The sequence below is a fragment of the Schistocerca serialis genome, chromosome 8 (assembly GCF_023864345.2).
Source record: "Schistocerca serialis cubense isolate TAMUIC-IGC-003099 chromosome 8, iqSchSeri2.2, whole genome shotgun sequence".
Taxonomy (NCBI): domain Eukaryota; kingdom Metazoa; phylum Arthropoda; class Insecta; order Orthoptera; family Acrididae; genus Schistocerca; species Schistocerca serialis.
Window position 1 is genome coordinate 536,865,805 of NC_064645.1, and position 14,727 is coordinate 536,880,531.

Sequence of the window (14,727 nt, forward strand, 5' to 3'; positions counted from 1 at the left end):
CCATTGCCAGTAACAGTAGTTCAGGTGTACATGCTGAAGGATATTGAACGGGTAGGGTAGTTCAGTATGTAAGAGAGGATGATGATTTAATAATCTTGAGGGATTGTAATGTGGTTATTGGGGAAGGAGTAGAAGAAAGATTCTTGGGAGGTTACGGGCTGGCCAGTAGAAGTGAGAGAGGACAAATACCGAATTCTGCAAGAAATTTCAGATGTAATATTGAGTATCTTGTTCAAGAAACACAAGAGGAGGATGTATACTTGGAAAAGATCTAGAGGTGCGGGAAAATTCCAGCTGGATTACTTCATGGTCAGACAGTGATTCTGAAATCAGATATTGGACTCAGATCACAATTTAGCGATGAAGATGAGTAGATTGAAGTTTAAGAGAATTGTTCTGAAGAATCAGTATGGAAGAAAGCAGGATATTGAAGTACTGAGAAATGATGAGATGTATTTGAAGTCTGCTGAGGATGTGGATACTGTGATAAGGAATATCATAGCAGTGAGTTCAGTTGAAGAGGAGTGGACAAAATAGGTAATCACCTATGTTGGACAATCGACCATCAGTACAAGGAAGGTAACAGCAAAGAAACACTAGGTTAGAGAAGAAATACTTAAATGGATCGATGAAAGAAGGAAGTACAAAAACATTCAAGGAAAGAGAGGAATACAGCAATAAAAATCCCTGAGGTACGAAATAAACAGGAAGTGCAGGACTGTCAAGGCGAAATGGCTGCAGGGAAGACATTAAGAAATAGAAAAAGAAATGCTCGCCAGGAGAACAGACTCGGCATATAGAAAGTCAAAACAATCTTCACCGAAATTAAAAGCAAGGGTGATAGCGTTAAGAGGGCAGTACAAACTCCACAGAGGAAAGATTGGATAGGTGGAAAGAGCACAATCAAGGGCTCTGTGAGAGAGGTCTGGTTTGATGACTGGATAGGTTTGATGACTGGATAGAGGAAGAAACCGGAATTGAAAAGGAATAGGTAGGGAGTTCACTATTGGAGTCAGAATTTAAAACGGTGCTTGAAGACTTGAGCTCAAATAAGATGTAAAGGATAGATAACATTCCACTGGAATTTCTAAAATCATTTGGGGAAGTGGCAACCAAACAACTGTTCAGGGTGGTTTGTAGAACCTACGAGACTGGTGATGTATCACCAGACTATCGAAAACATCATCCACACACAATGGATCCAAGCTGCTGACAGGAATAATATACAGAAGAATAGAAAAGGTAATTGACAATCTTTTAGATGATAATCAGTTTGGCATTAGGAAAAGTGAAGGCACCAGAAAGGCAGTTCAGACTTTGAACGTAATAGTGGAAGCAACACTGAAGAAAAATAGACATGCTCATAGGATTTGTAAACCTAGAAAGGCATTCAACAGTTTAAAATGGTGTAAGATGTTCAAAATTATGAGGAAAACGAAATTAAGCTGTAGGGAAATACTGGTAATATACAATATGTACTAAAACCAAGGGGGAACATTAAGATTGGAAGACCAGTGATTAGATTAAAAAATGATGTAAGTCAGGGATGCACTTTTTTTTCCCTGCTGTGCAATCTGTACAATGAAGAAGCAGTGATGGAAATAAAAGAAAGGTTCAAGAGTGGGATTAAAATTCAGGTTGAAAGAAAGTCAATGATGCGATTCACTGATGACATTGCTATCATCATACAAGTGAAGAAGAATTACGGGATCTGTAGAATGGAATGAACCAGTTGCGGCTTGTAATTAAAGGCTCTGAGGTGGAGCTGCCCCAAAATATATATTGAAAAAAAATTCTCAATAACATATTACAGAATTTAAAGTATTGGAACACATTTCACAAATTTCCCACACAGATCAATGTTTTTGGAACTGTTGATATGTGATGTCTTTTTTTCAAACAGTTAGTAACTAGTCTTAACACTGCACCTTGAAATCCCACGTAGCTCATGTAGCAGAGGTTTGGGGGCAGAGTACAGCTCTTATGGGCATCCTGAAGGCTGGTGTTTCAGCCTAAGGGTGTCCTCCTACCAACTTGCACACAGTTTTCACGTTCCACTACTTACATCAAAAGGGAATGGACAGAGTTGCTGAAATACACCAACGAATCCCTGTCTCTATATATCTCTGTTAGAGATACAGCAAGAGAACCACACTGGAAATGGCCACGGAGAAGCCCTTAGACGTTGGTGCGCCAGCTACATATAGTCTGTGGCTGCGACCTCGGCTGGTGAAATGTCAGAAAAATCATCAGACAAACGTTGGCCGAAGAACCTGAGACAGAAGCAAACAGGCAGTTCGTCAACAAGTGGCCACGAAAGCCTTAACAATTTTGTATCTCTGTTACACTTTGATTCATCTTTAATCAATCTTTAATAAAGTTTTGATAGTGTTTAAGACAGTTTCTTTTTTCTTTCTGCCGTGGGCTATTCTATTGACTGCTGGTATAAGTTTGCAAATGTCTTGCCAGAGTGCACTAGTGTGGTACCTCCACCTAATGAGAGTTTCATGAATGACTAGAAGAGAAAGTGTGTGTGTGAAATACACCACTTGTACAAAATATGTCCCATTGCTTTAGTTTCCTTGCTCGTTTCCTTGTATTATGCATGAGTTTAGTGAGTTTTACTTTCTTGTGAATAACAGCAGCATACCACAAGTTCAAAAACAACACAGTATGAATTCAGTGTGCAGTTTACCTTGTAAAATTTTGGAACATGTGATTAGGATGAAAGTGAGGGAACTTGGTGCACCCTGATCTGATGTAAACGTGAATCAAAAACAAAACAGTATAAATATAGGCAAGGGTACATACAAGTCTAACAGAGCAGTGTACAGTGCAGCTGAGTGGTTGTGTGTGTTATATCACTTGAAATGCATATTTTTGTAATACACAAGTTTAAAGAAAACAAATATGGTGCGTAAATTTCCATGGCGGTTGCTCGGGTTCACAGTGTCAGCCAATCATAGAACAGTATCCGTGACAACATGGAAACATTACTGTTTCGCCACACACACTCATAAACACCATATTTGAGGGAACGAAACATTAATTGTCTGAAGTTTAGAAATGAAAATACCAAAAACATTAAGCATTCAGCAAAGCTAACATACACCACATTAAAGATCTCTTCAAATCACATCGTTTAGTACAATTTGTTGTTGCAAACTGTTGGGAAATGTGACATTGAGGGATAAATAAGCTACCTATAGATTTTATCTTGGAGTTAGCACATGATATTATTTAGTATTTGATTATGAAACTGAAAGAAGACACAATATGTAAACGTTTGACTAGAGTGTAATATGCGCCCCCCCCCCCCCCTCCCTCGCCCTGTTTCCTGAAATCTTTGGTTGTGGTGACAGATCTGTAGTGCAGCCTGAAGTCTAGGTTATTTCTGATGGATAACAGTCTAATGACAACGGAACATGGATTGATAGTAAACTGGAAAAAGACAAATGGAATGAGAAGTAGCAGAAATGAGAGTGGTGAGACACTTAACATTAAAATTGATCAAAAAGTCAATGGAGTTAGGGAATTGTGCTGCCTTGGAAGTAAAATAACCCTTGATGGACAAAGCAAGGACAACATAAAAAGCAGGCTAGTAGAGGCAAAGAGGGCATTCCTGAATTCCTGACCAAGATAATTGTACTGTTATCGAGCATAGGTCTTAATCTGAGGAAGAAATTTCTGAGAATTTACATTTGGAGCACAGCATTGTATGGTACTGAATCAAGGACTGCTGGAAAACGAGAACAGATGAGAATGACCATTTGAAATGTGGTGCTACAGCAAAATGTTGTAAATTAGGTGGGCTCTCTGCAGACTCTGTGAAGAAAAGAACGTATGGAAAACACTGACAGGAAGTAGTGACAGGATGATGTGACATTTTAAGACAACCTCTGAGGTACTAGAGGACACTGTAGAAGGTAAACACGTTAGGGGAAGACAAACTGGAATATATCCAATGAATAACTGAGGACATAGGGTGCAAGGGCTACTCTGAAATGGTGTAGCTAAGGAGAGGAACTAACCGCAAGCCACTTGAAACCAGTCAGAAAACTGATGACACTAAAACTGCCACTACCAGTCAGCATTCCACTTTCCAGTGATGTATGGTAGCTGCTGAGATGGGCAGTTTGGACTTCAGTTCCGCCACTGATGAAGAATAAGACTGCCCTCTGTTCATGTTGGAGCTTGATTTTGCATTATCTGCAGCTTGTGTCACATCACATGGCCACAGTAGAGTTCTTTATAGTATGTTATGGCAATCTCACAGGGTGGAACAAAGAACTCCTGTTTGCCCTTCTTAATATCATTTGGGTGTCTGGACATTTCTCCAAGTTGTTTTAATTCCCCTTTTAAAACCTGTTAAGGATCTCACAGACCTGAGTAGTTATCGTTAGTGTTGTCCGCATTAGCTGCGGGGAAAGACCTGGGAGCAGATGGTCAACCGGCATTTTGTCTGGCTCTTAGAATTTAGGTGGCTTCTTAGTTGGTTTCAGCATGGGTTCAGGAGGTATCACTCCACCTTTGATAACCTAGCCATCCTGGAGGCAGCTCTACAATAAACTTTCCTTTGGCGGCATCACCTCCTGGATAGGTGCAGTATTTTAGCATAAAGAAGGCCTGCAGTAGAACATGGAGGCATCTTATCCTCTGGCAGCTCCATCTTCATCTATGTCTACGTGGATACTCTGCAAATCACTCTTAAGTGCCTGACAGAGGGTTCACCATACTTCTTTCTGATTTCTCATCTCAATTTCTGTTGATACTACTTCTTTGAATTCAAGCCACTTCTGGTCTACACTTACATTGTTAATTTGGAAGGAGTGGAGATTGTCTATCAGAAAGGCATCAAGTGAATTTTTATCTGCTTTTTTGAATAAATATATTTTTTGTTTATTTCTGGAGGATTTAGGGGTTACAATATTCGGTCTTACTATGATAACCTTGTGTTCACTAATCCCTATACCCATTTTGATGCTCATTATTAGCTCAGGATTATTTGTTGGTAAGAGGTCAAGTATGTTTGCACGACCATTTACAATTTTTGTGACCTCATGAACTAATTGCTTGAAATAATTTTCAGAGAATGCATTTAGCATAACTTAGGGATGTGCGGATGGATGTGTGTGTGTGTGTGTGTGTGTGTGTGTGTGTGTGTGTGTGTGTGCGCGCGCGCGAGTGTATACCTGTCCTTTTTTTCCCCCTAAGGTAAGTCTTTCCGCTTCCGGGATTGGAATGACTCCATACCCTCTCCCTTAAAAACCACATCCTTTTGTCTGTCCCCCTCTTTCCCGATGAAGCAACCTTGGGTTGCGAAAACTTGAAATTTGTCTGTGTGTGTTTGTGTGTTTTTCATTGTCTATCAACATGCCATCGCTTTCTAGTTTGGTAAGTTAACAGCATCTTTGTTTTTTTATATATATAATTTTTTATATTATACCTAACAACAAAGATGATGTGACTTACCAAATGAAAGCGCTGGCACGTCGATAGACACACAAAGGCCTTTGAATATGTCTGCTTGTGTCTGTATATGTGTGGATGGATATGTGTGTGTGTGCGCGAGTGTATATCCCTCCTTTTTTCCCCCTAAGGTAAGTCTTTCCGCTCCAAGGATTGTAATGACTCCTTACCCTCTCCCTTAAAACCCACATCCTTTCGTCTTTCCCTCTTCTTCCCTCTTTCTTGACGAAGCAACCGTTGGTTGCGAAAGCTAGAATTTTGTGTGTTTGTTTGTGTGTCTATCGACGTGCCAGTGCTTTCGTTTGGTAAGTCACATCATCTTTGTTGTTATATATAAAAACAAAGATGAGGTGACTTACCGAACAAAAGCGCTGGCAGGTCGATAGACACACAAACAAACACAAACACACACACAAAATTCAAGCTTTCGCAACAAACTGTTGCCTCATCAGGAAAGAGGGAAGGAGAGGGGAAGACGAAAGGAAGTGGGTTTTAAGGGAGAGGGTAAGGAGTCATTCCAATCCCGGGAGCGGAAAGACTTACCTTAGGGGGAAAAAAGGACAGGTATACACTCGCACACACGCACATATCCATCCACACATACAGACACAAGCAGACATATTTAAAGACCAAAATATTTAAAATATTTAAATATGTCTGCTTGTGTCTGTATGTGTGGATGGATATGTGCGTGTGTGCGAGTGTATACCTGTCCTTTTTTCCCCCCTAAGGTAAGTCTTTCCGCTCCCGGGATTGGAATGACTCCTTACCCTCTCCCTTAAAACCCACTTCCTTTCGTCTTCCCCTCTCCTTCCCTCTTTCCTGATGAGGCAACAGTTTGTTGCGAAAGCTTGAATTTTGTGTGTGTGTTTGTGTTTGTTTGTGTGTCTATCGACCTGCCAGCGCTTTTGTTCGGTAAGTCACCTCATCTTTGTTTTTATATATAATTTTTCCCACGTGGAATGTTTCCTTCCATTATATTGATATCATCTTTGTTGTTAGATATATTTTTCCCACGTGGAATGTTTCCCTCTATTATACTCATATCATTAATGTTTTATATTAGGTTTACGTATGTGGTTAGGGACTATGATACCTAACCTTCAAAGAGTTAATCATGGGAGCTTGTTTTTTGTAATTGTCTACTAAAGGTTTACAAAAGCAATAGTTTTTGTGATAGTTTCTTTTATTGAAATGAGCTTTTTCTTGACACCGGCCAGGGTGGCCGAGCGGTTCTAGGCGCTACAGTATGGAACCGTGAGACTGCTACGGTCGCAGGTTCGAATCCTGCCTCGGGCATGGATGTGTGTGATGTCCTTATGTTAGTTAGGTTTAATTAGTTGTAAGTTCTAGGGGACTGATGACCTCAGCAGTTAAGTCCCATAGTGCTCAGAGCCATTTGAACCATTTTTTTCTTGACATTTTCTTGTAATTCAGCTGATAATTTGTATGAATTTTTGTGATATTTTTGATATTTGTTATTTGCTTCTGTTTTATGTTCGAAATTTTAACATACCTCATGTCTTCTTTTGAAGTCTGCCAAACAGGTCTTTTACATGAATTTTAAGTGGGCTAAATTTTCAGCTTCTTGTGTGACAATTAGTATTAGTTCTTCTAAACAGTCTCTTAATTCAATGGTTCATGCAATTTCTTGATAACTGTTGCTTCTGATTAACTGATGTGGGTCATAATTCTTTTTTCATTGGTTCCATTATCTTTTTCATTAGAAGTGTGAATTACTGTCAGTCCTCCTTTAAATTCGTTATGTTGTGACAGTCTTTATGTTGTTGTATTCTTAAGATTTATATCAGTTTTATGCAGTATCTTTTTTGTAAGAAATAATGATCTATGGTGCCAGAGCTACACATGGAGCTATCAAAGTTTGTCTTAACTTTCTCTTGAATTTATTTGATCAGCTTTTGTTAACCTTTTTTTTCTCAATTTTCAGTATTTTTCTGGTCTGGAAGAAGCTGTTTATCGAAACATAAATGCATGCAAACAGTTCTCACAAACAGTAAGAACTGCATATGGGCCAAATGGGATGAATAAGATGGTGATAAATCACATAGAAAAACTGTTTGTTACAAATGATGCAGCTACAATAATAAGGGAGTTGGAAGTGGAGCATCCAGCTGCTAAATTAATGATACTTGCTTCACAAATGCAGGAGCAAGAAGTTGGAGATGGCACCAATTTTGTAATTATTCTTTCAGGAGCTCTGTTAGAAGCAGCTGAAGAATTATTGAGGATGGTGAGTTTACGAAACACTATTTTATATATTGTTTTATTTAATGTGCATTTAATTGTTTTATTTAATGCATCACTAAAAATTAATATTTATAATTGTTACAAGTTGCTAAATAAAATTTAGACTGCAAATGTAGTGTATTGAGCCCTCTCTCATCACCATAATATCTGTTGGATTGACACAGAAAACTCTGAGGACATTCTTGAACTGTGTGCTGGTCAGTGCTTTTCAGCACTGCAGTCACAACTTGGAAAAGTTATTTTCTACCACTTATGCAGACAATCAGAACAGCTGCCAGTGCTGGTTCTTATTTGGTTAAGAACTGAGCAGATCTTGCATGGCAAGTTAAGACTATAAAATGTATAAATTAAAGTCTGTAGATAATCAGGTGTAAAAAAGTAATCTCAGTGGCTGCTGTGAAAATATTCAATTGGTTGGATAACAAAACTTTACTTTGTAATCATATTATTTGCATCAGTCACTTCATAAAGACAACAGTATTTGTCTTTCCAGGCCATGGCTGATGGATTTCACGTCAGTGCCAGGGCTGGAGTAATTTGTTAAATTCTAAGTCTATTAGATGGTTAGACTTACTGCACCATCTACTGTTGTACAGTAGATTTCCTACATTCTTGGTTAATGGGTTTACAGCATGGTTGAAATTGCGGTACAATCATAAGCTGATTGTGTAAAGAAAATGGGGAGGGGGGGGGGGAGGGAAGGGGAGGGGGGAGTTCATGTGATACATTAATGAGGAGGAAGAAGCAAAGACAGAATATATTACATAGTTTTGGATGACCTTTCAGCATTTGGTGAAGGAGAATGTTAAATTTATCAGAGAGAGGAAGAAGTGGTAAGGTTACTCACATCAGATTTTCATTCTGCTGCTCAAGGTTGAAGTTACATTACCTAGAAAAAACTTCACTCTGCAGTGTATCTGCCTTTATGTCTGATGGAGCTAGATGGTGCAATAGTTAAAATGATGGGCTTATATGCAGGACAAGCAGGTTTCAAATTGCTGCCTGTTCAGTAGATTTAAATTATATAGTGTTTTCAAATCACTTCAGCTAATGCCAGAATTATTGTTTCACACAGTGTGGATGATTTTCTGTTCCTTATCCAGCTCAAGCTTGTGATCCGTGTCCAACATTAAATTTTTCTTTAGACTTTGTCGTAGAATTCCTTCCTTCTATTATATCTTGAATAACTGCACACAAAGTAATTCCCTATAAATCTTCTCTCTTCCAGTCCCTGGTTTTGTGTGTGAGAGATTGCATCATCATCTTGGCAATCCTCTCTCTTACTGGTTTTACTACATGCTGACGTATACTTTTTAGTTTGTAGTATTTAAAATTCACAATGTTCATATGTCTTTTTCTGTGTTATAGATGCTGCACTGTTTACATCCCCTTCCTGTTATTTTTGACTTTTCATCTGTGCTTTCAGAAGTTTCCACTAATTTTGTTGGCTGTTCTTTCTTCTGAATCTAGTAGTATTATTTGTGACTGAAGAGAACCACCTTCTTAGAAACTACCAGAAGTGGGTCAGTTGGACTAGGGCTGACAGGGGAATGATACATTAAAAATCATTTTTTCCTGCCAGTTTCATTAGAAAACAGTGGTATTGGTATATTTTTCAGTTGTGCATCAGTTATCTAAAACAGTATTTTCGATTTTTCATCACCCCATTGTGAATGTTTCTTAGTAGTTCTTGCCCGATTTACCGCATTTATCGCGTGATTCTCCTATTTTCACTGCCCTAGGAAGATTTTTCTGTGCATCTTTTAACTTTTCCTGCCAATATGGTCCTACATTGTGGATGCCCTAATCTTTGTTCTATTTTCCTGTATTTTAAAAATAAGTATCTGTTTATTGCCAGAAATTGTAACTTGATAATTTTGTGTGGAATACTAGTATGAGTCCTGTGTAGTACACACTAGGGCCTTGCAACTGCATGGCCTATCCATGTGGCCTGTATGTACGTGTGCTGTGTGAGTGACAACGTGAATATGCTTTGCGAATACCGGCAAAAGTTGCTGAAGAATACTGATTCTAATCTCAGCCTCATGAGTGCATGTACACCAGCCGCATGGCTGGCACAGTCGCAAGAGGCCTTGTCCACAGTCATGCGGATTTCATGTGCCTGCATTCACTTTCACACATTGCAAATTTGGTTTGTGCACATGTGCAGTGTGCTTTATCACCGGGCTTATTATTCGTAATAACTGCATGGCCTATCCATGTGGCCTGTATGTACGTGTGCTGTGTGAGTGACAACGTGAATATGCTTTGCGAATACCGGCAAAAGTTGCTGAAGAATACTGATTCTAATCTCAGCCTCATGAGTGCATGTACACCAGCCGCATGGCTGGCACAGTCGCAAGAGGCCTTGTCCACAGTCATGCGGATTTCATGTGCCTGCATTCACTTTCACACATTGCAAATTTGGTTTGTGCACATGTGCAGTGTGCTTTATCACCGGGCTTATTATTCGTAAATAACAAATATTATGCAAAACATTATTCACTTACATGAACAAAAACACTCACTTGTCATCTGTGAATAAAAAGTGTATAGGATAATTGATAAATTTAAAATCCAGTTGCATTTATTGTTCAAATTCTTTGTAATTTATTAAACAAATTTACTTTTCATTTCTTTTAAATTAGTTTTCAGGACAATTCTTTTGCAATGTCTCATGAGAAACTTTGCTCGATTTACAGATATTTACCCTTGTGACTCTAAAGAAAATATGCCCTACACGTGCAATGCACTCCTGAATTTGTCTTTAACTCTGCAGTAGGCGCGTGCTGTATCGTTACGGAGTTAGGTGCGTTTGGGACTCCTGTCCTGCATTTGTGTTTATTAATTACTCATCGAAATGATTATCAAATTTTCTTTAGTTGCTGTTTCTATGTTTGTATATGTATAGGGATCGAAATAAAACACAAATTTCCAAAAAAATATTTCAATAGTTTAGTTCAGAGACAGTTAACACATACGATATGCAAATGAGGCACACACATCCACCTTTTACATTAATGACACCATTTTCTAGTTGACTTGGTTTTCTGTCTTCCACACTTGCAGCAACATCCTTTGGAACCTTCTCGGGGATTGTCTTGTGGTGTAACTGTTGAATTTATGCCCAGTAGAACACGTGCATGCCGCCGTAATTCAATGGGAATTTGAGGGACAGCAGATCTGTACTGAATTTGAGGTTTCATCATTTCCCAGGCCAACATCAGCAGAAACTCCATTTTTTTCAATGATTTAGGCATTCTAGAATTTGCTCGGTATATGCACAGTGTGTTCATGGCAGAAACATTAAGTAAATTACAGAAAACAACCATAGACCGCATATGAGTGTTTCATGACACATCATTTTTTTAAATTAGTTGATCAAGTAAATCAACTCCAATCTTTGTCATACTGTAAAAAGTTACAATTTCTTGTTTTAGTGAATCTTTTGTATCTTTATCAATGGTATCGTCATGATGTAATGTAGATATCAAGAGAACAGCTTATTTAACTTTAGGACAGTATGAAACTAGCGTGAAATTCTCTTGGAAGCCAAATAAAAAAGAATATTGAGGGCTTTGCTAATTAAGTAAAAACTCCTGGGGATTTCCTTCTTGTTCTTCCAGAGCGTTCCAACGTATGTTAGTCTCTTGTCTTCTAGTAGCTTCTGCTCCAGTGGTACACTGGTGAACCAGTTGTCGCCAGTGATTTACAGTGAGTCCCGCTGACAGGTTCCACTGATCTCAATACTAAATCTGTAGGAGAATTACTGTGCTTGAAAAGACCCTCTTACTGAGTGCCAGCTTAAGTTTGTAAGTTGAAAGCATAGGCAGTTTTAGCATCTACCAAAGCAAATGTCTGAATGCTGTATTTGGCGGGCTTTTTAGGAAGATACTGCCTGAATTGGTATTTTCTTCAAAAAGAAAGTAACTGTTCATTGACAGTCAAGTATTCACTTGGAACAAAGTGTTTTGAAAAATTATGAACAACAGTCTCAAAAATGTCTCTAATTCGGGCTAATTTATCAATTTCTTTTCGATGGCTTCTGTTCCTTACGCCATCAAAATGTAAACATCACAGTAGAAGTTTAAATCTTTTTTCACTCATAGTTTGGTAACAGATTTCTAAGACATTTCCTCTAGAGCAGGGGTCTCCAAACTACGGCCCGCGGGCCGAAACCAGCCCGCGAGGGCCGGCAAACTGGCCCGTGTCAGCTGGCCGGACATCCCCGGTACCCGGCTGCCAAATATTTGAGGTGGTACCTATACTGCCAACAATTGAGTTTCGAGGCCTATTGCGACCAGTACACCGTGACATTTGCTCTGCTACTCCCTACAAGACCACATAACTAAACTTATTGTTGCGCTGCTTGAAATAACAATGCGTTGACATACTCTACCTCTGTTACGTCTTGCAGTAATAGTGTTGCTAACAATGATTTTGAGATTTCGTTAACTTTGCAGGATGCTTTCGTGAAGAATGTGCAGTGACATACTTTTTTGTCGGTGAAATTCGCCAGAATAAAATACACCAGAATTTCGGTCAGGTTTGTCCACCAATCAAAATTATGTAATTAAATAAAAATTGTAGTTCGTTTCAGTGCTAGCTATTCCCACAACCTTAGATTTTTGCGATTGCATCTTTCCTTTAGCCTTACATTACGGTGATCGTGGAGTGTTAGGGTGCTTTAATCCCACTAGGTAGATCTTGGCCTTTATGGCTTTGTGGAGGAGTCAATGTGGCCCGCAGACTAAAAAGTTTGGAGACCCCTGCTCTAGAGTTATCCCAGAGCATGCTAGTGTTTCTTCTAAAACTTCTTAGTGTTCCTATTAGGTAGAGTATGCCAAAAAGTGCTCTTATTTCAGTCTCATCAGTGAAGCTATCATCTATGTCTCTGAAATTTGCTTTTCAAATTTCTTACATAAATATTTGTGCAGCTAACTATAATTTTGAAAATGCTGCTGTCTAAGAAAAGATAACTTATTTTCAGAAAATATTGCTGATGCTTGCATCTTGGGGCCAGGTAGAGTTGTTGTTATATTCTCTGAGCTTGTTCTTATGTTTCTTTTAGGAAAAGACATAGACCACTTTGTTTTATTGTCCTTCTCAAGATAATAGGAAGTAGTAGTAGTAGACTCACCATTCTTATTATCGTATTCATCTGCAGATTGTTCAGTTTCAGTATCACGATCACTTTCCATTGGTTGATCATCTTCGTTTGAATCAGATTCTTCAGAATCAAATACATCATTTTCATCACACTCTGCATCAGCTTCGAGCCACCTCATCCGCACTTCAGGGTTGGAAGACACATCCACTCTTGTTTTGTTCAGATCTGACGTCACTAAAATAAAAACATGTTTATGATTATCAGTTTCTGTAAATTATGGTACGTGTTGAAGGCTGCATAAGTAATCACTTTAGTTAACGTAGAAATTTTATTCAGATTAATAAAATTTTTTAATATTGTACTTACAATGAATTTAGTGTGAAAAATGTTAAAAAAAGAAAACACCTACCATAAGAAATTGTTACGTAGATAGGCACGTGGTGGACAGTTGTACCCCAACTAAACTTCAATGTCTTGCTGCTCTGTGTTTAGCTGTCCAACTGATATTAGCTGTTAACGGATCTTCAACAATGCATCCATTTGAAAGGTACTGAGTGAGGGAATGCTGCAACTTTAAATGCAATGGAAATAATCACAATGTAAAAACGCTGGGTGACGGGTGTATCCACGCACCCACTTCAGGATTAATCATGACTTCGACGTTTGACTTTGTTTACAGTCTTCAACAAAAATTGAGAAATCATCAATTCTGCTGTAGTTTCTGGCAGTTAATTTGTTGTAATTCCACTTTAACTCCACTTTTCAAATCATATTACAAATAAATTTTATTTTTTTTACGTCATAATGTCATTTGAAACTCGTGACCTGATTTCTTTGACATTTCTGTCGCTACTACATATCTGAAGTTTGTTGTAATCCTCTCTTGATCATGGACAGTAATAGAGGTGCGACCTACTCATCTTTAAATGGTAGGTAATACTTTGCTACAATAATTGCAGTTGGTGTAGAAAGGTGAAAAAGTCTTCCAGTTGTCTCTTGACAACTGGAAGACTACACAAAAGTAGCAAGTGTGCTATAGTATTATGAACTCTTTTATATACTTGCACCCAGTTTCTCTTCTGAAATTTTTGAATTCAAAGCTCTATGTAATATCATAGACAGATATCTGATGTCCATATTCTAATGGAAAGCCTACTCAGAATTAATCCTAAAACACTTTGGATGGCTTTGGATGTCCAGCATCATTCCATAAACGTTTTGAGAGACTTGAGATTTTTTGTTTGGTGGTGATGTTAGTCATTAGGAACCACTAAGTTATTGCTTGGGTCACTCATTTTGCAGCACTACAATCACGAGTTCTGTAGTTATATCAAGGAGATGCGCATATCCTATAGTTTCAGCTCTCTAAGAAAAAGTGTTGAATATTGAGTTTTTTTATTGGCTGCATTCTCATTGTTGGTGGCTTTTGTAGAGTTCATGTGCTATGTTAGAAGTGGGAGAGGGAGACATATTGGCATGTACAGAGACAGTTGAAGGGGCCCAAGTCAGTAGAGTTAAAGGTGTAAAGCACTAGCCAGGCCATCTGTGGCAGCTAATAAAAGATGACATACATTTTAGTCAGGGAAACTGGGCAGCTGAGATTTCATGGCTCTGTGCTGCCAGTTGTGAGCAGGTTGCCTCTTGGACAACGCATGTGGCTCCCTTCAGTCTCTGCGCACTTGTCGAAGCAGCGAACTTGCTTGCATCCTGAAAAAAAATTTAATGACTACTTTCGACAGCTTGTAGAAGATGGGAATTTCCATTTCTGGAGAGAGATACAGTTTGTATTCGAATTTATAGCCCTCTCTTTCTGGCACCTTATTTTGTAAGATACAGCATTGAGTTATTATGGAAATGGCAAATTTTTCTCAAACATCCAT

The 14,727-nt window shown here is 38.6% G+C and overlaps 1 protein-coding gene across 1 annotated transcript in view; it reads left to right on the forward strand.

The window, feature by feature from the left end:
- LOC126416307 (T-complex protein 1 subunit theta) overlaps nt 1–14,727 on the forward strand; it is a 95,299-nt gene that overhangs the window by 20,325 nt on the left and 60,247 nt on the right. The window contains exon 2 of the mRNA XM_050083969.1: nt 7,418–7,720. Within this exon, the coding sequence (XP_049939926.1) occupies nt 7,418–7,720 (303 nt within the window). The remainder of the gene's footprint in view (nt 1–7,417; nt 7,721–14,727) is intronic.